The sequence below is a fragment of the Pygoscelis adeliae genome, unplaced genomic scaffold, assembly GCF_000699105.1.
Source record: "Pygoscelis adeliae isolate BGI_AS28 unplaced genomic scaffold, ASM69910v1 Scaffold242, whole genome shotgun sequence".
NCBI classification, from domain to species: Eukaryota; Metazoa; Chordata; class Aves; order Sphenisciformes; family Spheniscidae; genus Pygoscelis; species Pygoscelis adeliae.
In genome coordinates this window covers 3,429,212-3,454,270 of record NW_008824369.1, presented here as the reverse complement: position 1 = coordinate 3,454,270, position 25,059 = coordinate 3,429,212, and the positions used below count along the sequence as shown (strand labels likewise).

Sequence of the window (25,059 nt, the reverse complement as noted above, 5' to 3'; positions counted from 1 at the left end):
CAAAAGGGAGAATGCTGAGCCAGCAGGAAGGCATAACTGGTTAGCAGGAGCTCTCCAACAAAATGTCTCTCTAATGAGTCTTTCCAGTTGCTCTAGCCACAAAGCTGCAGGAATGATTTGCCTAGATTATTCCTTGAATACTTAGCTCATTTCTAGTCCTTACCGATTTTGATCAGTTTCTGTGTATGGGGAGTTGTTTTATAAATCATCTCATCCACCAGTTAGGTGACCCTAACTCTCCCAGAAGGGAGCTCAGCTCCGAAGGTGGGTAGGAAACTTCATGGAGAGGATACCTGAAAGAAATTGGTACAAATAGATGGTGAAAACTTGCTTTCTCAAGTGCCAGTAATAGCGCTTTCCCTTGGTGCGAAAGTGCAAGGTGGTAATTAGACAGACAAATTAACATTCCTCCTGAGAACGTGAAGTCTAAAAAGGGTTCTCCTTATGAAGTTCCTGTAATTAAAGATGACTTGGTGTAGTTAGATTATTCATTTCTAAGGATGTGATGTGAATGGCTAGTGTTCATCTTTTCAGACTGGTGACTGGGTACCCAGAGGGGTTTTCACTGTGGGTGCGTGGGTACTACAACAGGAGGATCTATCCAACAGACGGCATGTATATGTTCTATGTATCAGATAAACACTCTGCTGTTCATGTATACCTTGCATAATCCAGAAAATGTTATTTTGCAGGTTGCGTTGCAAGCTAATTTGGAATTACACTTGATTTTTCTTTTCTGGTTCTTTATCAGGGGATGTCCTAAGTCCATGTGACTCTTGCATACAGACAGCAGGAAAGCTGTGGTCCAGACTTGAATTTCTTGAGTCTTGCTGAAAAGTGATACTGAAGTGTGTGTACGCAACCTGTGGTACCTTACATCATACTGTTGTATCTGTAGGAGTACACAGAAATCATGGCGTGCTGCTTTTCTGTCTCATGTCATAAACTCTTTGAAGAGCTGGTATAGCATACTGTCTCTCTCTGGTGTGTTTCTGTGGGTGAGCACTGGTCATGATAATGTTAATCTCAGGAGTGCAGTGTTTTCTTGACTTAAACGTAAGTGGGTTTCCTAAAACTTACCAAAATGGCTGAGTAGCCAAGTGGCTTTTTGAATGCAGTATTGAACAGCAGGAGCAACTTTTTAAATTGCCCGTAAGAGCTTGGTAGATTTATTTATTTAGTTAGTTAGATTTTTATTCAAAAATATTAGTGGGAAGGAAGGCAAGGGAGAGGTGGGGTTAGTGGAAGCGACAGGAGACTGACAGGTAAGTTTGGGAGGAAGAACTGAGGATGGGATGGTGTGGATTCAGGAGGAGAGGTGTGCGTGTGCACGCTAGGGAGGGGAGTGCAACAGAAGCAAGAATAGCAGAAGTGGAGATGACTTTTCTATAGAAGCATTGAAAATGCGTTGGAGTATCTTCCAGAGGGTGCTAGGGTGGAAAAAAGCTGTGTCATTGAGGAATGCTGTTCTTCTATCCACACTGCGTGACAGAAATGCAGGCTTCCCCATTGGGAAATGGTTTTGTCATCCTGTACTGGTAGATGGATCTGCTGTGTCTTGGGCTGCTGAGCACCCTGAGGTTTGTGCTAGAAGCCATGTGATTTGTCCTGACCTCAAGGCTGTTGGGTTAAGAGGAGTTGATCTATTTTTACTTTAAAAGAATGTGCTTAAATAGAAGGAGCCCCTCTGTTTCCCTTTAATAAAATAAAAGGTAGTTAAAAACTAGTGCAAATCCCTAAATCTGCTTTAAACAATAGCAACTTATACCAGTGTGTGTAGGCAGGGATTTGAAACAACTGTTGGATTTAGGTGAAGCCAAATGCAAACAGAAAACTAAACAGCAGTGGTTCTCTCCTCTTGCCCCACTGGCAGTTCCCCCGCTGCCTGCCCTTCAGCTCTGCCCCCTCCTCAGTCACAGCGTGGGTCCGGGCAGCTGCCCCCAGCCTGGGCTTCTGGCCTTCGGGGATGGCTTCCTTCCCTCTCTAGCAGGATAGAAGGGGGAACTGCCACAAAACTGTACAGCTTGCTCCTAGGAGAAGGAATGGCTGTGTAAGTGGCTCTTGCTAGCCCAGGGTGTGAATGCAGAGCTGGCTTTTGCTGGGCAGTAATGGAATAATTAATGCTTTATGTGTAGTTTCCAATGAATGTGTGATATGCATGTCTAGAGGAATTGTTCCTTGAATTAAATGGCTTTTATCCCAATTCCTGTTGCCCTAGTGTTTTCTTTCAGGAGCAGTGACTGTGCCTAGAGGGTTAAGGGCAGCTGAAGCTGTGGTTCATGCAGGGCTGGATAGGAAGCCTACGAGGATGGCTGCTGGGGTGGTTCTGCCTCGAACAGGGCGACGAGTTTCAAGTCACTTGCCTGTAGTTGCTAGCACTTCATAAATGGAAGCTTTGAGTAAACTGGCTAATATACCTAGCTGTGCTGCATCCTTAAGGACAAGGTGACTGCTGCTACTTCAGAGTGCTGTTTCTGAGTCTTTTCCACCAAAACAGTGCTACTGTGCTGGGAATACTGAGAGCCAAGCCGCAGGTTTTGGGCACTTACCAAGCCTTTGCTGAAAGAATAGGCTTCTAGCAGCTGTAACAGGCTGAATAAAAATCGCTCACCAATTAAAGGGGTCAGATATGCATATTGAATGTCAAGAATGTTCTGGAATTTATTTGATGTCTATAGTAGAAACAACTGTTAAAGTCTTCTGCTGCTCAGGAGAGTGAAAGGGTTTGTCTGAATTTGTTTGCGCTGATAAGACAAGGGGAAATTTAAGCCAGAGGTTTGTAATTGCTGCAATGGGATGCTGAGTTGCCTTATCCTGGGCGTAGTTCTAGATCTGTAATCTCTCTAGTTCAGGGGGAGGGGTGCGTGTGTGTCTCTTTTTATCCCCTCCACCCCTGTGCATCCTGGACATGCATTATCAAGCTTTGGTAATAGCTGCAACCAGGGAGGAATGCAGAGGGCTTTTCTCTCTCTAATTATCAGCATCATTTGCATTAGGAGAATGTTTGAGGAATGGTGTTCATGAAGAAAGAGGCTGGTTTCTTGTATTAACACTAAATATTAAGAGTTACATACCTGCTGCCTCTCTCTGTGTATATGATGTAGGCTGCCTACTGTCCCTGGAAGACTCTTCAGCTGAGGCTTTAATGGGCCAAGCTCTCTACAATTTATGGAGATTCGATTGTTGGAAAAAGCATGAGGATGACACAGATTTTCATAGTGGATCCTCTTCCAGTGTGTGATCTTTGCTTCCATTTCTTGTATGTATGAGGAGAAAGTAGAAGTGCAACCAGGTGAACTGTATTGTTCTGCTCACTCTTTCTGAAGTGGATGAGCCCAGGAAAGGAGGGACGGATGCTGCCTTCCTGCGGGAGGGGAGCAAGAGCAGAAACAGTCCTTTGGGCTGCAGATTGATGTGTGTGCCAGAGCAAATCTGTGCAAGGGTCTGTTATCTAGACAAAGCCCACTCTGGCCTGCCTGCTTGGGTTCATTTCCCAGCCGGGTGGTGATGGTGGTGAAGAATGCCTAATGTCCTTTAGTGACCCTTTGTATTAAACAAAGGCACTACGCTTACCTGTTCTGAGAGCTGTTGTTTGGCTTGTTTCCTTCCTCTTTTATTCCTTCTTCAAACCAACTCTGTGAGGGCAGTGCTATAACCCAAGCACAAAGTTGTTGTGAAGAAAGTAAATGTTTCATCCAGAATAACTTCAGATTTACACCGAAACCACCACCGCCTTCCTCTCTACTACCACAAACACAACCTTGGTGTCTTGAGAACCTTCCCAGAAAAGATCCTGGGTGCTCTGAAGCTAAATATGACATGAGAATAGGAAATTGGTATCTTGGTAATGTTTGTTTGCCCTGAGTTTAGTTGTGTGACCCCTTCACAAGTTCTTTCCTCCTCTATTATTAGGAAAAATGGGCTTGGGAAGAAAAACTGTGAGTGCTGCACCAATGTCTTCATAGAAGAGGTATTGCAGACTTGCATGAGATAATATCCTGGTTGCAACTCATTTATAGGATCTTCCTCCTTTAAGTGAGGCTTAAGCTAATATGGTATACTTCATAATTGGGGCAGACTGATATGTGTGGACAGTTATGGCAAATCAGCTGATAGGTGGTAATTTGCTAAGCAGCTGGAGTTGAATTGTGTCTGCAAGCTTGAAATTCACTTGCTTTAAAAATAAATAAGCCTTTTGTCCCAGTAAGTTATTAAGCCTTCCTTCCCAGTACTCTAAAGCAGTGCGACACAAGTGCTACTAATGGGAAGATAAATCAAGATAGATGATGTTCATAGATATTTCACAGTGTAGAGAAGAGGGCACGGATAATAGATCTAGAGGAACCACCACCATGGGCAAGTAGTCAATGCAAGCTCTTTGTGTCCTGCTTTTAAAAAACGTAACAAAACGATCTGTTATTTCACGTCCAGAGAAGGCATGTGTCTCCTGACGTAGCAACGGTAGCTCTTGTGGGAGCCGCTGGAGAGCCGCTTGGCTGGCTGGATTTCTGGTTGCCCATGGCTAGATCTGAACTCCCTAACAGTTCTCTAATAGATTTTCCTTATTGTACCATAAATGAAAGATACATATTGAGAAGGGATGGTGTTCCGCTGTTCATCGTATGGATACTATACAGAGAATTGCCCGTGTTTTCCACACAGCCACCAAATGTTTACAGGTGAATTTTTTTAGTGGTTGCTGAGGAGCATGACTACCCCAGCTACCCTTTGTGGAGGCACACGGCTTCCCTTTCTGTGGAAAGTGCTGATGTGACTATGAAGGGTGCTGTAGCGGTAAGGCGTGCATTATATAGCTTGCCTTTTAGCTTTAACTCTACCCTTTCTTGCTTGCTTTCTCTGCAGTGCTGGAATTGCTGTTGGCTTCTATGGGAATGGAGAGACCAGTGATGGCATTCACCGGCTGACGTACTCGCTACGCCATGCAAACCGCACCGTGGCAGGTGTCCAAGACCGGGTAGGCACTAGGGAGACACGTTAGCAAATGGGGAGTGTGGGAATGAGCAGACTTGCTCAGCACCTCTTCTCTTGAATGTGGCTGTGCCTGTATCTCTTCCTCTTTTTTGTTAGTCTCTGGGCTTAGAGATGTGCTAAAACTTCCATTAATGGAGCAGTGCTTTCTTCAGCTTTTCTAAAAATACCAAAGCAAACACAGCTTGTTAAATGAAGTCTTCTCTTTTCTAGGTTTAAAAACAGCTTCTGATCAGCTCTCTTCCACACCCGGAAGAGGAGGCAGGCCAAAGCAGACAAGTCTCTTAGTAAAATGTATCATTTTAGTACAATCAGTTGTTGCTGTGCTACCTCTAATTTCATGGCATCATTCTGCAACCCTGATGGCTGCAAAATGTGTACATGTGTTAAAGGCTCAGCTGGGATGCCATCACTGGACTACTTGCAAAGTATCTACTTTATAGATGCTTATAAGTTGCTTTTGAAGGGTAAGCATTCTGAGCCTCTTAAGACAGAGAACTGGTAATCTGGAAGCTGTCCATAACTTGCTAGTAAGGATGAATCCTCTTTTACTTCCTTGACTTCCTGTCCTTTAATTATTTTATTTTTTTTTTTCTTTGCCATACTGTAGGTACTAGATACCGCAGTGGCCCTGAACCAAACAGTGGAACCAAACTTGCTCATCCTGGAGGAGATGTTCACAAAGCAGACAGACTACCTGCATGTTATCCAGAAACTGCAAGGTCTCTTGGATGATCTGGTCAGGCAAACAACCGAGATCCCCTTTTGGAAGAATGAAGAGCTGTCTCTGGAGGAGCTGGCAATTCAGATTGACCTCTATGACTGGTACAGGTGTGTAGCATGCTGTAGTGTAGTGGCTGTAGCATCTGGTTTGGCCTGTTTTGCAGCAGTGATGTGCATGTTCTGGGTGGCTGAGCCAAAGGCTGTATATATTACTGCAGGTGTTCATGGTGCGTCCAGCGGATTTGTTTCTTATGGGAAAATTGCATTCAGTTTAAATCAAAATGCATGGCAACAACTTTTTTCTTAACTATGTTTACCACCAGCTGAAGGGAAACTTATTCTCAATGTACAAAGTGTGTAGCTTGTGTTCTAACACTGGGGAAGAAAACAGCTACAGAGATAGATACTCTTGTGTCCTAGTAAGTGCATTGTAGTTGTATGACACATTAACTAAATAGAGTGGAAAACTGAACTAGTTCCATACGTTAACACAGTACCCTAACATTCCTTTTTATTAAACTTCTTCAATAAAAGACTGCATCCAATATATTCCACAAAAGAAAACCTCTGTCCACACATGTGGAATAACTGAAGCATTTTCTAACATGCCTAGGAAGTTCAGGAAGGTGCAAAGCCTGTTCTTCACGTGGTGGTGTCCAGCTGTGTTCTCAACAACTGTGTATTCTGTGCATGTTGTGTAAATACTTTTACCTGCCTCGACTCCAGACCCAGCAAATATCCAGACCTCTCTGGACATTAATCATTAGTGCTGGCTTTTACTTGAAGAAAAGAAGGGTTACATTTTTCCCACAAGTCACACTAGCTTCTTGATCTGTGCCTTTTATACACCAGTTTTCCTTTGCAGACTATGTGTTGTTTTTTTTTTTTGCCGCAGGTGGCTGGGATACCTGGGCCTGCTCCTGTTCCATGTCCTGATTTGTTTGCTGGTGCTCTTTGGGCTCATTAGAAACTCCAGGGCCATTCTTATGGGGTAAGTCCTGACCCAGGCGCAGTGCATAAAGGAAGGTCAGCTGAATGCAGGTGCCTGCTAGTTTAAACCTCTAGACTCTTGTCAGTCGATTTCAAGGACTTCTGAGACTGAACAGCTTAAATTCGCCTCTCAATATAGAGACACTTTGTAGAGTGTAGCTCTGTGGATAGGTTTAGGGCTACATGAGGGATGTTCACGGGAAAGTTCTTGAGCTATAAAATGCAATGGTACTGGTGTCCGTTGCTTTTGCATCAAAGCCAAAGAACTCATCTGGGCAGTCTGCCTTTCGCTGGGTAGTGTTAGCCTCTGTTTGCTGGGAGAGAGTAATGTGAACGTCCTCCCTTAAATTTACAGGCTTTAAAAAGTCTCCCTTTAATTCTCTACAGTTATGAAGGCATTTGTTAATCAATTATAAGCATTGCATGTGTCTACACAACCTGGTAGCATGCCTTTTGTGTCACGATCTGCTCTTGTTTACCTTTGGCTGTCACACCTGAAGAAATGTTAAACTGAGAACAAACAATGGTTTGTACAGTTATGAGGAGGAGTCTTGTTGCCATGGTACTGCAATATTAATGCATGTCTATTTCTAAAAAGCACTGCAAATGCTGCCATGCTCAGGCCCCATTACAAGAAAAAAACGTTCCTCTCCCTTTCTTGTAGCTTGGTTTAGCTTGGCATATTTGGCAAAGATACTGGTATCGTAAACACAGTGACAGTTTGACAGCTGACATGGCCAAGAGTTTATCCTGGTACATGGTGATGCCATTAATAATTGGAATGCGTATTCAGATTTATTATTTGCCAGATGACTTCATACCTGGCAGGTTATACAGACAAAAGTCCCAGTGTATGCACAGATGGTAAACCCAGGGTTTAAATTAGAATCTCATTCCCTGAAGTTCATATTAAGGCATTCCCCAAAGGGAGCACATGGCATAAAGAAGCAAGTGTATCACAGCCAAGCAAGATGGTGAAATGCCAGTTTTAGTCTTTTAGCCAAGCAATCAGTTACTGACCCAGTCATCTTCATTTAAAGTAAAACAACAAATGTGTCTTATTGAACTGATTACTATGCTCAGCTAGAAGCACCAAGCAGTGTAGTCCTTATGTCATAAAACCACAGAACCTTGCTGATCCATGGCCGGTAATTTTTGCATCCATTTGGAAAAAGCATAATAAAGTCTTCAGCCATCTTATTGCAGAGTGCTGCACAGAGATCGGTCTGGTGAGGTTCCATTACTTCTGCAAGATGAGCCAAAGATCCATTCAGAGAATGGGAATTACTCAGGATTAAAATAAGTTGGCAAACTGAGGGAGGGATTTTTTTTTTTTAAATTGTAGGCCCACAGGCTTATTTTTTTTAAAGCTCTAGTCTTCAATGAGACAAATGTAGCAGAAAAGAGGTATGTCCCTTCCTCAGAGATGCTTGGAGTAGGTTTGAATAAAGAATATCTTGGTTATGAATAGGTTTTTCTTTTGTTTTCTTCAAGGGGTGGGCGGGAGGAACATACTTGTGTTCAAAGCCTGAAGGAAAAAGCATCCCCGAGAGAGCAAGCCAGTGTCCCTTTACTTCGAAGATAGGGATACATAAAATAAAACTGCTCATTAGTCTGCATCCCCATACCTGAGGGACTTGAGGAGCACTTTTGCCTACGTATCTCTAGTACTCATACTGACAGCAAAGGTGAAGAGCTAATGTGCTGGCTGGGGAAGTGCAAAAGCCTTTTCCACCGGTGTGTGCAAGCTGAATGTCACTGAGACCACTGCTCTGTCATCCCTCCGCCTTGTGTCCGCTTGATAGCGGACACTTCCCACTATTTCTGTTGGTAATGAGGTCCAGCTATCAGAACAAAACTTCTAAATCTGTGCAGAGGTGGCCTCGCATGGCAGTGGTAGGCACCTAAACTGTTGCTCTGAACTGCTTGCCTGCAGGTGACTGTCTCTCCTGGGGCTACGTGGGATGCTTAGGTGCTGTTCAGATGCACGCAGCTTGGAACCAAAGTCAGGTGTCCTAACAGAGGCTGATGTTCCCTCCCACTGTCTGTAGCCGTGCAGTGCTTACACCTGACAACCTGATTTATTCTAGAAATAAGAGGGATTTGTCCAATTTTGGTTCAGTATGTTTTGGGGTTTTTTTGATACAGCATATTTTTTCTTTGAACATCTTTGGACTGGGAAAGTAAAGTCCAGAATGGGAATAGTTGAAGTGATGGGATTGTAGTTATCCACCTCTCAATCTGCCTTCCCTACAGCCACCCCTTTGTCTTTGTGCCTTTGGCTTCCCTGCTAGAAGCAGGGTAAGACTTTGCTTCCATCCTCTTCTTCCTTCCCCTGCAGCTCCAGGGCCAGGTAACATGTGAACCAACTGCTGGACATAAACTTCTCTGGTTGCTGCTGTCCATGACATATAAAGTGGGTTGGTTTATCTTAAGATATAGTGGTTGATAATTTCTTGGTTTTAGTAATTGCTTTGCACTCCAAATAACACATCTTGTGAAAGGATCTGCTTGAAATGAGAGCTTCTACATCTGCCATCTGTCTGTCTCCCACAGGGTGTGCTTGCTTGGGGTGTTTGCCCTGATTGTCAGCTGGGGATCCTTGGGTCTGGAGCTGGCTGTCGCTGTGGTAAGTGGCTCTGATCCAGGTCCCATTCACCCTTTGCTGCAGGTTTATCAGACACAAGATTAATGATACGCTGTGCCTGTTTTATAGCGCATCTTGTTCCAAGTAGCTGTCCTAGCAATTTGCATCTATGAAAAGTACAGAGCTCCTCCTTCCTCCGTGGTGTGGCGTGCTAGCTAGTACTGCTGCGGTTGTGTAAAGCAGCGCTAGTGGGGATGACGATGAGAGACTTCAGCATCTGAAACCCCCCTATAGTAGAGGGTTCCCTGATGTTAACCTGGCTCAACTGCTCTTTGATATGGTGTTCTTTGATATTCCTTTTCCTTTTTGTCTTTCATCTATCTAGGGCTCCAGTGACTTCTGTATTAACCCCGATGCTTATGTCTCCAAAGTGGTTGAAGAGAATGCAGTGCTTAGTGCTGGTAAGTGCTGGGACTGGCTTTGGCACGGGGTACTGTGGCTCCAGCTGTCACACAGGAGCATGGCAGTGGCTGAGAACTTAAGACAGAACAGAGGAGCTTGCATACAGTGGGAAAAGCATATGTGTGTGGACCTCTGGAAAACCAATGTTCTTCCCAAAGAAGCATTTGTACTCCAGTCAGAAGTGCACATGTATGCTTTTTTTTTGTCAGAAGACCCTTCAGGTGGAAATAAGTGATAAGATGGAACAACAGAAGTCCCTGGATTATTTTGCTTTAAACCTAGCACTTTTGAATCTTGTTCTCCTCTCTAAGTGACAGAACCGTGGCAATAGCAGTGTGCAGTTTGAGTTGTTTTTTAAAACTTGCCCTTGGGTCTTGGAACAACAGAAGTCCCTGGATTATTTTGCTTTAAACGTAGCACTTTTGAATCTTGTTCTCCTCTCTAAGTGACAGAACCATGGCAATAGCAGTGTGCAGTTTGAGTTGTCATTTTTTAAAACTTGCTCTTGGGTCTGTATTCCTGAATCTAGAATACTTATTTTTATATCTGTTATCAACAAACATATATAATTTTTTCTTGTAAAGGTAGCTATAAATTAGGAGTCTCTTTAAAGCTAATTTAAAGGGCAAATGTATGGAAACAGCCACAAAGAGAAGTATGAATTTCCCTTTCCATTATAAATGCAGTATTTTGACTGCTTTGTTTATCCTGTTCCATTTAAAGCAATATGCCTGCATCACACTGGCATCCAGCTGAAGCACTGATGGATTTTGGGTTTGTTGCTCCTAATTTAGACTGAAGTGGTTGGTGAGATGAGGGGTGCCTCCAATTTGGACCTCCGGGGGGGGCAAAAGCAGTTCAGAACTGACTTAACAAAAAAGTGGTTGGGTGCCTGCCAGCAGAGATACCACAAGTGCTAAAAAGGAAAAAGTATTTTTCCGGACTGAGTTTGCTGCTTAGGTAACAAAGTTAATTTTTCTTTTCTCCTACCTTCTCTCCCCCGATAGTTCCTCTGTACGGTTCTGTGTATGATAAAACACAGATAAGCAATGACACTGATTTGCAAAAAGAGTCACTTGTGTTTTTCCTGGTTCTTATTTAGCAGAATCAGAGAATCTTTGCCTTGTGCACAGAAGGTCTAGTGTATGGCCGTGTGCTTAGCCAAATGCTGCCTCTTACTGTGCAACTGATAGGGAATTAGGTATGTAGCTATGGCTGAGGATGCAGGGATTGGAAGCAAAAAGAAATGTTTATGTCTGGAGGCAGAACGTGGTATGAAAGAGTAGGTACAGGTTGCTATTACCACCCTACAGCTTATTTTTGGAATGCCTTATTTATTGATTTCCCGGGAAGGAGAGGATAGAGCCAGGCAGCTCAATACAGAAGAGTCTTTGTAATGAAGAAATGCAATAAGGGAAGAGAATGAGTGTTTAACATGGCACAAGATGAAAATCCTCTCTTGGCTGTGAAGGTGATGAAGATGTGGCTTCAGGTACCAAGCTAGCCTCCTAGTTGTTCAAGGAGGCAAATGGGTCAGTGGGGCCAAGGGGAAATATCTGATGCTAATGCCAGCTGTGCTTGTAATAATTTGGCAACCCAGATCAGCTCTGGAGCATGTTTGGTAACAATTAGGTCGACCCCGGGAAGCTGAAGAAATGCCCCTTTCTGCTACTTCTCCATTTCAGTTGCCCTTGTCTGCTTGGCCTCTGCAGTTTTTCATTAATCAGTATCATTCATTTGGACGCTAACGGTGAGTGCAGGACTGACATTCCTGTCCCTCCTCCTGCTTCCCCCGGCAGGGACAGTCAGCTCCCCCGGGTGAAATCAGGCTCTGTTCTGGCAGCACTGTCAGTTATAACAGTTGTTAAGGCTCCATAAATAACAGTGAATGGGTCTAAGTGAAATGCTGAAGAGGAGGAAGAGCAGGTGTTGTCACAGGCTTGAGTTGGAAGGGTGGCCCCTTCCGTGGGTTGCTGGTGTGTCAGCTCCCTGCTGTTAGGCAGCCGTTGAGCGTTCGTGAGCGCCTTTTCTGTTTTTCAGAAGGAAATCAGTCTAACTTCTGAGCCTCCCATCACACTAGGCAGCTGGTTGGGATATGATCGAATGTTCTGCCTTCCCATGTGGATTTTCACTGCTGTGTCATAGTTTATGATCAGGAAGCTACAGAAATAGCTCTTGGTCCCCGATGTTGGGACCGTCCTGTGCACCTGAGCAGGAGGGAAAATCACAGCACAGGGACTGCAGTGTGGCACTGCTCAATGAAACTTTAATCCCAATAATGGCTCCTTAGAAACATCTTTAAAAGTCTGAAATAAGTGTTGGTATCCCTTAATATGCTTGGCTGTAACTTGCAGCAGCTGCTTTGTGATCAGTTGAGCCATTTATACAAGAGCATCGAGCTTGAGGAGACAGGCGTAGGCAGCTAGGAGCCAGCATCGATGCTGTTCTTTTGGAGAAAGGTGCCCTGTTTGAAGGCTCCCAGTTTTCGTGCACAGACTCTTCACACTCTCTGGTTTGCTGCCTCTGCTTTGTGGGTGATGCTCTCCGATGTTAACAGCAGTATGGATAGATAAGGCAGAAACACTTTAAGATTGCTCCAGCTAGTTTCACCAGAGTGTATCCGACCATGGATTTTTCAGTTCAGAAAAGATGTGACTAAGAGAGGGTATGAGTGGATGGAAGGTCTCAGGTAGTCCATGGAAGAAGAATCCTTTGGGAGTTACCATATATGTAGGAATCACATTTACCTTGGGAATCACTTGAGCTGAAGTTGGGCTGAGAGGGCACTTGTGTTTTCGGTCTTGCCTAAGTGTCTGCTTTTGCCCAGTGCTGGGGTATGGCATACTGGGCTAGGTGCTGCCATCTATTTTTAAGGATGTAAGAACCAACAAGTAATCTTAAGCAGCTTTGTAGTGCTGGCTCAGTTTTTTCCCTTTAATCACTACTTCTAGGTGTTTTTAAATATAATGTGTTGTAATATTCCCAGCTCTATGCTCTGACATTCAGACTAGGACTGAGTCATCTAGGTTTGCATATTTGCAATGCTTTTTTGTTGGTGGTGGTTATAGCAGTTTTCACAGAAAAATAACTGTGTTGGATACTGGACAACTAGTATGTTAATATTCCTGTTTGTGTATTAATTGCTGTTTGCAAATCTGAATAGAATTAATGGAGCTGAGGATAATCTGATTAAGTGCATTATTATTGTTGTCATGTTTTTAGCTGGAGAGGAGATGTCCTTGTTTTGTAGATAAAATGTGCTGCATTAAAAAAAGGAGAGGGGAATTGGGGGCAAAGAGCCTTAATGCAGGTTTCCTGGAGAAGGAGAGACTTAAATCATTTTGCAGAAGAGGCTGATATATGTGCCTAACTCACCCAGTATTCATTAATTGAGATAAAGCCAATGGAGTTGAACAGTGACTGCATAATCGGCTCCTGCTGCTAGTAAAAAGACTTGGTGCAGCCAAGATGTTTATTTTCAAAGCAGGAGGCCATCTTCTAGTCTCATTCTTTTTCATTGATAGCATGTTGTTATCAGATGACTTATTGCATAAAATTAAATAAAAAGGCACAATCTGTCTAAACAACAGGAAGAGCTTTCTCCAGATTCTCTTACTAGAAATCTGCATGGTGCACAGCCATCTGAAGGAACTGTAAACCTCAGGGGATGGATAATGGAGCCTTTTACCTCCGGCCCAGCCAAGTTGGTCAGGCTGGATGCTGAGACTTAGCTGCTCAGATATAAGCAGCAAGCGTTCTTGCCGCACGCAGCCTCCTAATTGGCCTCTCGCTGATTCACTCTCATCTTGGAAGCCTGGAGCTGAGTTAACGGAGGACTGACACCACCACCACCTCCCTTTCCTCTCTAGAAGTAAGGTCAGGACAAAACCTCATGTGGGGCATGTGGTGATTGCACAGTTACTACCTGGGCTCAGCGGGCACTGCAGAAAAGAGTTTGCCCAAGGAAGCGCTCTTGAGAATCCTGCTGAGCTGATGTCGGTGTTGAGAAGCTGTGTTTTGCTGTGTGGTTTTGTTGGACTCCTGATTAGCAGAAAGCTTTGAGAGGAGGGCATGTGGGATGGCTACGAGCTCTTTGCTGAAGGTTCGCGATGACCGATTTCACCAGTACAAGAGTAGCGTATATGAGAGAAATAGAAATGTTATGCAGATACTTCCCTTTGCTGTCAGACTGTTGCCTTAGGGAAACAAAACTCCTGGTGGAGAACATGTTACCTGGGCAAGAAAATCTGGCCAGAAGTCTTCTTCCTTTGACATCACAGGCGATACACTTCAACTTTCTCTGATGATTGAACCCACAGAGACAGTCTTATCTGGGTGTATATGTAAAATGCAAGCTGTTTAGAGAATGCTCAAGTAGAGATGAAGAAGGGCTGTTCTAGGTGTGGGGATTTTTTTTAACTGGGATCTTTCTTTCCTGATTGCTCTTTACCCTACAGACCTTCTTGCTGCCTTTTGGCGAGTGCACAATGCCATTTTTGCATTTCGGCTGGGCTTTGAAGTGAATGGAGTAAGTCTCCATGGTTGCAGAAGCAATAAGTAGTTCTAGCAGCTGAAGCTGTCTTTAGTAGGCAGTTCTACTTTCCTTTCTAGGAAAAACAGACTTTGCAAAAATAAAACATTTTGGGTAGTTCCCTTCCTTGCCTTCTGCTCCCACACTGCCTGTGCACCAAGAGAGTGGGTCAGGAGGATTGCTGCTAGCAACAGCAGCTGCAAATGTGACCCCGCCTAACCCTTCTCCTATAAACTACATCGCCTAAAGGCTGGCTTCGAAAATCAGATCCAACCTTCAGGAATTTTCCTTGAGAGGAAAATGCATCGGAAGGGTAATTATAGAAAGAAATTGCCTGGAGCTGTTAGCAGAGTGCAAATGATGGGTTAGTATAGCTGTTTTTTGGATAGAAATTTGAGATTTGGTGTTGTACAGGATAGCCTCCACCAGGTTTAAAACTGGTGAAGGTGCCTCCTGCTCTTTCCTCTTTCCCAGCCTGGTGGTATGGAGGCAGGGGTCATGCTCCTCTTATTCTGTGCTGCAAAGCCTGGAAATTCACTTTAACGCAGCTTCACTGCCTATTGTAGCTTTAGCTTTAAAGCGCCACGGCTATTAGCACACTGGGTTCAGTGCAGGGGAAGGCTGCTCCTGCTGGCTTTGCCATTTTGGAAAGCACGTTTTATGTACAGTGTCACACTTGTCAGCTGCAAAGCCAGCGCTACCACAGGGAAGCCTTGTTGATCCTGCCTTCCAGGGTGAAGCAAGGGAAGCGTTTATTTCACTGTACTGCCTTTTGCTTCACTTGTAACCAGCAATCTTTATCCTGGGCTTACAAGCTGCAAACTATGATGATATCAGGAACTCTCATTTGTAATCTGCCCACCAGGGATGATCCGGAAGGCCCTGAAGAAACATTTCTAGAGCTATGTATTAGCAGTATGTCATGCAACTTAATGCACCTACAAAGGCGATGCAAACTTGATACCACTGTGGGAGCCTAAGAGAAACTTAGCGGTTTGTTGGTTTAAAATAAATAAGTGACAAGATCACAACTCCTTTAGGTCATTGTGTATGATGCTGTGGATTGCTGTTGCTATGCTGTTCTCTCAGCTGCGGGTGCATTTTCATCCATTTTTCCGTAGCCATTGGGTGTGATTTATGAGCCTGGGAGGAGCAGTCCTTTCCCTGGCTCAGTACTTGTGGGCAGTCATTTTTGCGGTCTGCCCAAGGTGAGGCACACAAAGCAGTTCTTGCTGCCCTCCTATCTGCCCAGATTTTGCTAATTGCTGTTTAGAGGCTTGGCTGGGGAGATGTAAGTCATCCCAGAGAAAGAGTTGGTGGGGGGGAGATGGAGCAGCTGGCAGAAGCTACCCCAAAGTAGGCTAATGAATTATAAATAACAGCTGTCAGGTTGCACTGCCAGTGTGCAGGAGCTGACGGTCTGTGTTGTACCACTTGGTCTCCAGTGTGTTGGCTTGCCAAAAGGTGCATTCAATATTTATGGGAATATAAGGAAGGAAGCAGTCAGGTCTGCTTCCTTCACAGGTCTGCTCGCCTGTGGTTGTGCGTTTTACCGATTTCTGAGTTGGGACTGATTAGAATACCTTTGCAGTCTGGAATATGCATTAGTGAAAGTCACAGCAGATTAAAAGGAATGGTGAAAAGGATGCTAGTGGGGAGGGAAATGCAGAGCATATGTGTGTTTTGGGGCTTTTTTTGTCTTTACCGAGCCAATTTCACCCTTGATTTTGCTGAGCTGACGCACTATACCATTTGTCTGAAGAGGAACTGTAAATGCCTGAGAAATAATCCAAAGGTATTTGGATGATCAAGTCTTTCAGAGCTTCCTCCCTCGATAGCATTGCTGAGAATGGTAGGGGAAAGCCTGACACTTGTAACTTGTGCTGGCAGTTGGTGTAGTATTATGGAGGGCTCATGAGAGCACCAGGCTGCTTTCATACACATCTGAATAAGGAGAAATAAAACTGTGTCTTCAAGCCTGGAAATGGGTGATGCTGCTAACAGAGCACTGTAACAGTGCTGGAAGTTTACGAGCACATCTTCACTGTACTGCGATTACTGATAGAGTTACTCAGTATTAAGACTAACTTTTGGGATGCTACCAGCAAATGATCTGAGGTCCCTTGAACAGATAATATGTTGCTGGTATCCTAATACATGGCAGGAGCTTTCTTTCCTGATCAAGTCTGCTGCATTGACTCAATACCAAAAATAACTTTTTTTGTGTAAGTCAAAAGAAGGATGCAAAACAAATGACATACACTCTTTTAGTTAAAGTCTAATTAAAGCATCCAATTAAAATCTAATTGCATGCAAGCGATATCCATCAGAAAACAGACTACTATTTACTTGTTCATCCCTAGTACATGTCAGAAAGACAAGAACTTGTTGTTTTCTATCCATTTCCTCGCTTGCTTTCAAAGTGCAACCATTTTTAGGAACTGTTACTGAAAGTTATGATTTTCTTGATCGAAGAGGGCTTTCTTATGTTCTTCTACAGAACACTGCCTAAAACCAGTCTCTCCTTGAATGTGATAGAAGAATCCCCAGTTGTGAAGAGGTCTTTTTTTTTTTCTTTTTTAAAACGCTTGAACTTGTTCACTTAGGAAGCGGTACATTCAGCTTTGTGTAGTAGCATAGGGATGTTTAGTTGCACTGTCTTTGGCCCAATGGTGTGCTTCCACAGGTATTTTTGATAGCAGCCTGTATTTATATCACCACTACTACATCCCCTGTGCTAATGTTTTGTGGCTGGTGAACTGAATTGGCTGCAAGTTGAGTTGTCTCTTTGCTGTGTGCCCTAGGCAGCAGTCTCTAAAGCTGGTTGCTTCCAGTGACCATAGAATGGTATTCTGAGACTTGGAAGCTGCAGAAATTAAACATCCAGTTGGATGACATCTAGGCTAAGGTCTTGTCTCATGGTTATACTGCGGATAGTGCTGACTTCTGAATAAAACTTTTTTGATGGTTCACCTAACTATATAAGTGGGGCAGCCCTGTGCCTTTCACCATTCAAAAAAAAAAAACCCAACCACAGAAAAACCCCCACGAAAACAACCAAATCCTTGTTTTCTCCCCAAAGGCAGGTTACATCCCTTTCTCTAGTGCCATCCATGCACTGTAATCCTACACGGAGACAGGGAAGTATTTCCATTTATATTGCATTTTCATTTTGTGTATTACTTTCAGAACTTTACACCTCCCTTGTGGCAGTCATAAAATACTGCAAAGCTGGAACAATGTATCTAGCATGACTTTCTTTTCTTTTGTCTTTGTAGATACTCTCCGCTATTACATTACCTGTAGTGCTGGATACCCCAACCCTTTTCAGCAGGTGAGTGTAAGCATCCTAGCTCCCTTCGCCCCTTCTCGGCATCCTGCAGGGTATAGGTTAAAGGCTTTTGAGGCCAGCATGCAGCGAGCTGCAAGGTGTTAGAGCTTTAGAGCGCTCCACCTGTTGGTAAAGCTTTGGTAGCTACTTTCCAGCTGTGCAAGAGGTGGCACTGTGGTTTAGTGAGCAGCTTTTTCCACCTTCGTCACTACCTGTGTAGCTTCAGGTCCAGGATGTCCTCTTAGAGGGGCCCATGTGTGATGTGGTGAGGACCATGGCTTTGTTTGTGGTACCTCCGCTTACACGGCACTCTTCTAAGGGCAGCAACGTGGAGACAGAGCACCCACAATTAATGCCAGGGTGGGAAACTACATACTTCATGCTTTGAATCTCTTCTCGCAGGTTCTTTTCAGTTAAATGGTGGCAACACTCCACTCCCAAAACACAGCCACTTCTGTGGGTGAGGGAGTGATTCTCACATACGCCTCTTAAATCCCTTGGATGTTGAAGGGTCTGTATCCTGAAGTATAAATGTGAGTCATTATTCTTTTGTGTGGGGGCTGAGGAACAGCACCTGGGCCCATCCCAAACTTTGTCTTCTGTATCAGAGGCCAGAATGAACCCACTCCACCCACTGTTTGGCAGACACCAGCTGCTTCACCGTTTATATTTAGGATTTTTTAAGTCTTGTCTTCCTCTGTTTTAAAGGGTGGGGTAAGAACACTTCAAGCTGTGGTATGATGCACCGTTGCCATCTGTTGCATTTCTGGTTGCTCAGTATACTCTCTGACATGCTATTGCATGTGAAATTCCCATGGGATGCTTTAATGGGATGTGAAGGCTGCACCCCAATACAAACAACGTCTAGTGTTAAGTCTTTCTCAGCCATCTGATTTAGTAGAAAAATCCAGCTGTAGTCTGTAGTGAGAACATGAGTGCTTTGTGTTTTTTCTTTCTCCTTTCCATCTGTCCTGGAGCTGGCCCCAGCTGTGTATATGGTTTTTGTGTGTGTGTATTTTGTTTGGGTGGTTTTTTTCTTTCTTTTGGTTCTTCCCTTCCCCTCTTCTTTCTGTCTGTACTTCTTCCAGGTTGGTAAAAGTCAAACTTAACCCTATCGCAGCTCTACCCATGTCAGTTGAGACATCCTTAACTTGTACCACTCATACAGACGATGCTTCAGTATTTGGGAACAGGATTTAAGTCTTATTTCCCAGAAGTTCTGTTGGTTCATGTGGCCTGAATTGCTAAAACATTGCGTGTTTTGTGTTGAGCAGAAGCTGTCAGGAAGTCACAAGGCTCTGGTGGAAATGCAGGATGATGTTATGGAACTCATGAGGTCAGCAAGCAGAGAGCACCCCACCTCCAAGGTAACTCTCCTCAAGTTTGCTCTCCCTGTGCTTTCTGGCTTCCTTTACCCTTGTACAAAGCCCAAGATCAGCTCCTGCTAAGCCATTTCCTTGCTGTAATCGCTAGCTTGTTGCTTACAGGAGTATCTTACTCGGATCCAGGAGGTTTTAAATTCAACAGAGATCAACTTGCAGCAACTGACAGCTTTGGTAGACTGTCGGAGTTTGCATTTGGTGAGTACTCAGTAACTGGGCTTGAGCTAAGAAAGAACAAAGGGGGTGTAGAGCCTGTAGCGTACTGATTATTTTGGAGTTTCAAATCTCTGGTTTGCCAAACAGTTTACAACAGCTTTTACTGATTGACTCCAGCAGAAAGGAGAATGGGAATTTGGATCAAGTTAGCTTTCTGTTTAAAGATCAACATAGGAAACTAGATAATATACCTTTATACATCTACAAGCTGCAGCCCTAAGGTTTCAGGGGCCTTCAGGTTTTTTTTTCTATAGCATGTAGCTTGTAACCTTTCCCATGGAGTGGAATGCCTTATAGTTGCAGTATAGCATGGCCTAACTGTTGCCCTAGCTGCATCTCTGAAGGCAGAGAAACAGATAGTCCGTGCTTGTGTTCTTGGGCAATGGGACATAGTGAGGGAGCTGAGAGGCTTAATGAAAAATATGGTATCTTGAGTTTGGTGGATAAGTTTGTCTTGGCTTTTTTCTTTTTTTTTTCTTTTCAACTCGTATTGTGTGGGGTTGAAAATATTCCCATGTCTGAGTTAGGCTTTATGAGGGGAAATAAGAGTTAAGATCAGTTATGAAAAACACTTAGGATCCCCAAAATGAAAATTGAAGTATGCTCTGGAAAAGGGACTACAATCTCATAAGTTGTTTCAGAGAACGTAGTCCAGGGGAAGGGCTTTTGAATTAGAGCTCAGTGTTAACTCTCTAGTGATCAGAAACTCTGCTCATTTCTCTCTCCAGGATTACGTCCAGGCTTTGACGGGCTTTTGCTATGATGGAGTGGAAGGCCTCATCTACCTGGTTCTCTTCTCCTTTGTCACAGCCCTCATGTTCAGTTCTATTGTGTGCAGCGTCCCACACACTTGGCAGCAAAAGAGGTATAGAGAGGATTTAGATCCTGTAGCGTTGTAGAGTTCTTTCCTAATGAAGACTGGCTATTGGATTTGTGCCCATGAGCATATGGAGCTCTTTCCCATATAATCCCAGGAGTGTGAGGGATGAGGCTTTATAAGCACAGGTCCAACAAAAAAAAAACTATTGGCTTTTGTTCTGGCTGTGGTTAATATTTACATCTGAACCTTATTGCACTGGGATACTACGTGTGCAGAGTATTCAGTGCACTGTAGGACTATGAGTCAATTCAGAGATGAATGATTATAGCTGTAGAGAGAGGCAGTGCTTGAACTATGTGCCATCTCTGTAAAGTACCTATTCTCTTGCATTGCTTTGAGGCATTTGTTCAAGTATAGGGTTGGAATGAGAGGCAGTTCACACTTGCCTTTCTTGGCTTTGCTCACGCTGGGGCAACTGACTTGCATAGCTAATAGGAACCGGGAACTGTCTTGCTGGCAATAGCATGGGCAGATGAGATACTTGCAAACTGGTGGCAATCGTCTAACAGCAGAGTTGTTTGGAACTAGTGTTAATGATGGTAACCAGGCTGACCAGTAAGTCTTGAGCAAACCTTTGCTTCACTGACTGGCTGCTGCACCACATGCAGCTATTAAAAAAGCTTTGAGCTTTCTGTTCTTGCAGAAGAGCAGTAGACTGTGCAGCAAATTCTTTTCTGTGGTCGTGAAACATGATTTTTGTGGTCTAAGCCTAGGCTCAAGGTTCAAAGTGAAATAGAACATCCTGAACAATACCAGGAAGCCAGAGCCCTCCAGGCCTGCAGTGCCCACAGAGAAAGCCTTGGGAAATGCGTCAGAATAGCACTTAAGAAAATGGCTGGTTTCCTTACCTCTTCCACATGCAGCTGCAGAGGCATTATCAAGAAGAGAATGGTAGTCTGCCCATTTGAAGGAGAAAGGTTTACACAGTGTTACCTCTTGTGCTGCCTTCCATGTAGGCTGCTGCCTGCCCTGCCAACCCCAGCAGGCTCGGGCTGCTGCTGTGAACTGAAGGATTACCTCTTGCATTCCCCGGAGCACCATTTCTTCTGCCTCCCTCCGGGAGGTGGAGGATGTCACACTTTTTGCAGACTGCCATTCCCTGAATAAATCTTCAGTGCCACCTTGTGGTACAGACGCTGTGATGTGTGGGATGTTCTAGCGGTGTCCATGCTGTCTACCCCAGCAACAAAGAGCTTCCTGTAGAATCTTTTTACTAGCTCCGTCAAGCGTTGCTAATGTGTATTTCAAACCTTGGTGCTTCATCCCATAATTAGGGAGATAAAATAGCAGTGTATATGATATAGGAGGGACAAGAGAATACTATGGGAAGGGGGGAAGGAACCAACTGGCAAACAGCTCTGCTCTGCATTAAAATTGCTTTAAAATCCTGGCATTTTTGAGAGAATAAAGCCTTTAGACACAAATGTTGCAACTTAGTCTCTGTAAAGACTTCTGAGATTTTGCTAGAAGCTGAAGCAGACCCTTTGTAACCAGAATGGGAATTCAGGGAAGTCTACAGAGACTTATCCTTAAAAGCTCTTTGGACATGGCTGCAAGAAATGGAAAGACACAGATTGCAGTTTTGAAGGATGCTTTCTGTGGGGTGCATGGCACTACATCCCCACTGCCTCTCTCTCTTTTTTTTCTTATTTTTTTTATTTTTAAGTGCTGTGTATTTCAGGATGTGTGTCCATCCTTTGGTTGTATGACTGGGCAGTTGCAGAACTGTGCTGTCTGCCAAGCCCTGAGAGAAGACCGTAGGGAGACTGTAGGGGATCACGCAGTGTAAAAGTCCAGATGGTATCTGTGGGAGGTTTGAGTCACTGTGGTGTAGGCTGTGTTTGACACTGCCGCCCTGAGGCATCCCAAATGGGTAGAAATGTGGAGGTGTGGAAGATGGTTGGGAGGTTCCTAGGATTACCATGGTTTCCTGCAAACCCCACATGTGGGGTAATTGTAGGGTTCTAGGAGGAACTTTTTCTCCTTCTTGCAGAAGCTCAGATGATGATGGGGAAGAAGAATCAGCTGCTCAAGGGAGTAGACACACACACGATAATCTTTACAGAGTGCACATGCCCAGCCTCTATAGCTGTGGGAGTAGTTATGGCAGTGAGACCAGCATTCCAGCAGCAGCACACACAGTCAGCAATGCTCCTGTCACAGAGTACATGTGAGTATCCCGACAAGAAGGCTGTATTGCGGCTTGTCCAGGTTGCTTCATTCGGATTCCTGTTGTCGCTAAGCGCTGCGAGGCTGGCACTTTTGACCAAGCAGTAGAAAGTGATGAAGGACTTTGTCCAAAGTGTCAAAAGGCATGTTTTCTGATTTGGCATCTACTGGGAGAACGGAATAGCTTAAAAGTGCTGCAGTAGGGAGAGTTGTATTAGACAGCATGCTCCAAAACGTGAACAGCTTTGTCCTGCAGGATTTAGAAATCCGTCTAGAGAAAAGGAGTAGAAAGTATTGTGTGAGCTCCTTATTACACAATGATTCTGATCACCAGAAGACTTAATTCATCAGACAGAGCAGTCTTGCCAGAAGATTTTAAGCCTCCTGAGAAACTGAGAGCCAAGACAAAACCTGCAGGCTCTGTCCTTCCACAGTATTTGCAGTCAGCTCTGACATCTGTTGCAGTCCGGAGCTACCTAGCCCAGGTGGGATCTTCAGAGCTTTCTCCAGAAGTGCCTAACCCTGATCACACTTGGACTACCTTCAGGGCCCATCTTTTTTAGGCTGGCACATCATTTTGTTCTTCCTCTCAGATTTTGTCCTCATTTTATCTCCGTTTCTGCAGCTTGGCAGTTCTGACGCTGCAGGGAGGCAGATTTTCACACAGACCTATTTTTAAATCACTTGACATGATTCAGTGTGGGCCCTTCTGAGTAAGAGTGTAAAGATAGTGCTTAATCTGAGGAAAATAATGCTGGTTTTGTGCCCGTGTCTGAAAAAGGGGATCCACCTGGCCTGTTAGAAAATCTCTGAGAGAGACTGACCTGATGCAGTAGTTCTAGGGGTGCGTATGCTCTGTCCCATGTCACCATGAGAGACCTTCTTCAGAGAAGCATGGCACGTACCCCCTGTTACCATGTGTGTCTTCCTTTCCTAGGAGCCAGAATGCAAATTTCCAGAACCCCCGTTGCGAGAATACCCCGCTCATTGGCCGGGAGTCCCCACCTCCCTCAGTAAGTCTCTCTTTACTGCTCCTCTCTGCTTCAGCAACTTTGGGGAATACACGTCTACCACTCCTGTATACTCTCAAGGGAGCTGATTGTGCAGGCAAACACAGGATCTGGCCCATAAATGGCAGCAATTTGAATAGACAAGCCATGTCTCACCTGCCATGGAGATTAAAACCCTGCTATGCTACTTTGGGCACTGCACATAAAAAGAATAAAACTCAGTCTATTAACACTGGTAATCCTATGGGCCTAGTCCTGCCACCACTGAAGTGCATGAGTATCTTGGTGGATGACTTCATTAGGATGATTCACTTGCATGCGGTGTATTTGCTATCTGTGGCATTGGTTCCTCAAGTTTAAAAAGAAACTTGTTAAAACTGTAAATTCAGAGTTATTGCTGAAACTCTCTCCTTAATCTGCCCTGAAGAGATGGTAGGATGAAACCTTGTATTATTGTTTTTGCTGAGATTTTTTTTTTAAATCTTTCTTTCACAACTGTTCTACTTTCTTTAGTATCTATTTTTGTATTTAATTTCCTATGGAGGAAGAAAAAAACAACTTTCATGGAAGGTTTTGGTATTTGGAGTGGCCTGACAGCCGTTTCCGTATGCTGGATAAAACATGGGCTTGCCTTCATGTCTGTAAGAACTAAACGTATCTTGCCCTCCTTCACTGGATTCTGTAAGCCTTACTTACACCAGAACCTGGAGAACATGACATCGCAGTGCTCACTAACTTGGTGGTGTGATTACAAAGGATGAGTAGTAGCATGCTTAATAATCAACCAGTCTTCAGGTATAGGTAAAGAAAATACACTCTCTGTTGCATGGTTCAAATTCATGGGAAGGGGAGGAAGAGGAGGTTGGAGGAGGAAGGAGTAGGAATTGTGGTGGAAACGAGGACATCACATTCATGTTTTCATTTCAAAAGGACCAGTTCATCTTGCTGTAGAGAAAGTGGAAAAGTGGAGCATTGATCCTTGTCTCTGTACTTGGCCAGACCTCTTTCAACCTTCCCAAAGAATTTTTCCTGATCCCTGGTGGTACTCTGATCGCAAAGCTCTGGTAGCGTTATCTGCTTTCAGCAACAAGATGGTCCTCAGAAGAAGAGCTGATGTGCTGCACACAGAGTGTGGCAAATGCTTTACCGCTGGCGTTTCCTGTTGTAGGAAGGGCACTGTCCCTCTGGTGCTGCCAAGGCATATGTTCATTCAATGTCTGTAGACCAAGGTCCTGCTTCCCCTTCCCCTCCAGCTCTTCTGCTTCAGAGAAAGCACGCTCCTTTCTGCAGGGGCTTTAGTTATGCAAGAAGTTCCCTGGTTCTTCAGTAGCTGTTTGCATTAATGCCCTGAGGGGGAATCTGAGTCCTGGTGCTTTAGGCTGGTTTCTGAGAGTAGATAAAGATTTTTTTAATTTTTTTTTCCCAGAGTAACTTGACTTGGTGGCCATCAATATGAGCTATAGAGAAGTGCAGGAGTTGGGGGAGGAGGAGAGTGCAGCGCTGCACCTATAGACGAGGGGAGCTTCTCCCTAGACGAGGCAAGGAACAGGCTATAGGATAAATGTGTTTTCTGGAGGGACATAGTAGACAGGCAGTGGAGAGAAGAAAAATACTGTCTACTCTCAGGGCAGGCAGCAGGGATGGGGGCTTTTCTGGGATTTTTAGCAGGTGGCTGAGACCATACTGAGGCAGAAGAAATTGTAACTTTTCATAGAAAATCATCTGTGGGAGGAGAGAGACGAAAAGGGAATACCAATGCACATGTCCCTGCCTCTTCGGGAGGGAGGAG

General features: G+C 44.3%; 1 protein-coding gene across 1 annotated transcript in view; it reads left to right on the top strand.

Moving 5' to 3' along the window:
* The window catches only part of TTYH3 (tweety family member 3), a 39,710-nt gene that overhangs the window by 3,086 nt on the left and 11,565 nt on the right, over nt 1–25,059 (top strand). Inside the window, exons 2-12 of the mRNA XM_009320075.1 lie at nt 4,864–4,975; nt 5,600–5,820; nt 6,608–6,703; nt 9,259–9,331; nt 9,675–9,750; nt 17,561–17,616; nt 18,888–18,980; nt 19,101–19,193; nt 19,940–20,076; nt 22,085–22,261; nt 23,198–23,273. Of these exons, the coding sequence (XP_009318350.1) occupies nt 4,864–4,975; nt 5,600–5,820; nt 6,608–6,703; nt 9,259–9,331; nt 9,675–9,750; nt 17,561–17,616; nt 18,888–18,980; nt 19,101–19,193; nt 19,940–20,076; nt 22,085–22,261; nt 23,198–23,273 (1,210 nt within the window). The remainder of the gene's footprint in view (nt 1–4,863; nt 4,976–5,599; nt 5,821–6,607; nt 6,704–9,258; nt 9,332–9,674; nt 9,751–17,560; nt 17,617–18,887; nt 18,981–19,100; nt 19,194–19,939; nt 20,077–22,084; nt 22,262–23,197; nt 23,274–25,059) is intronic.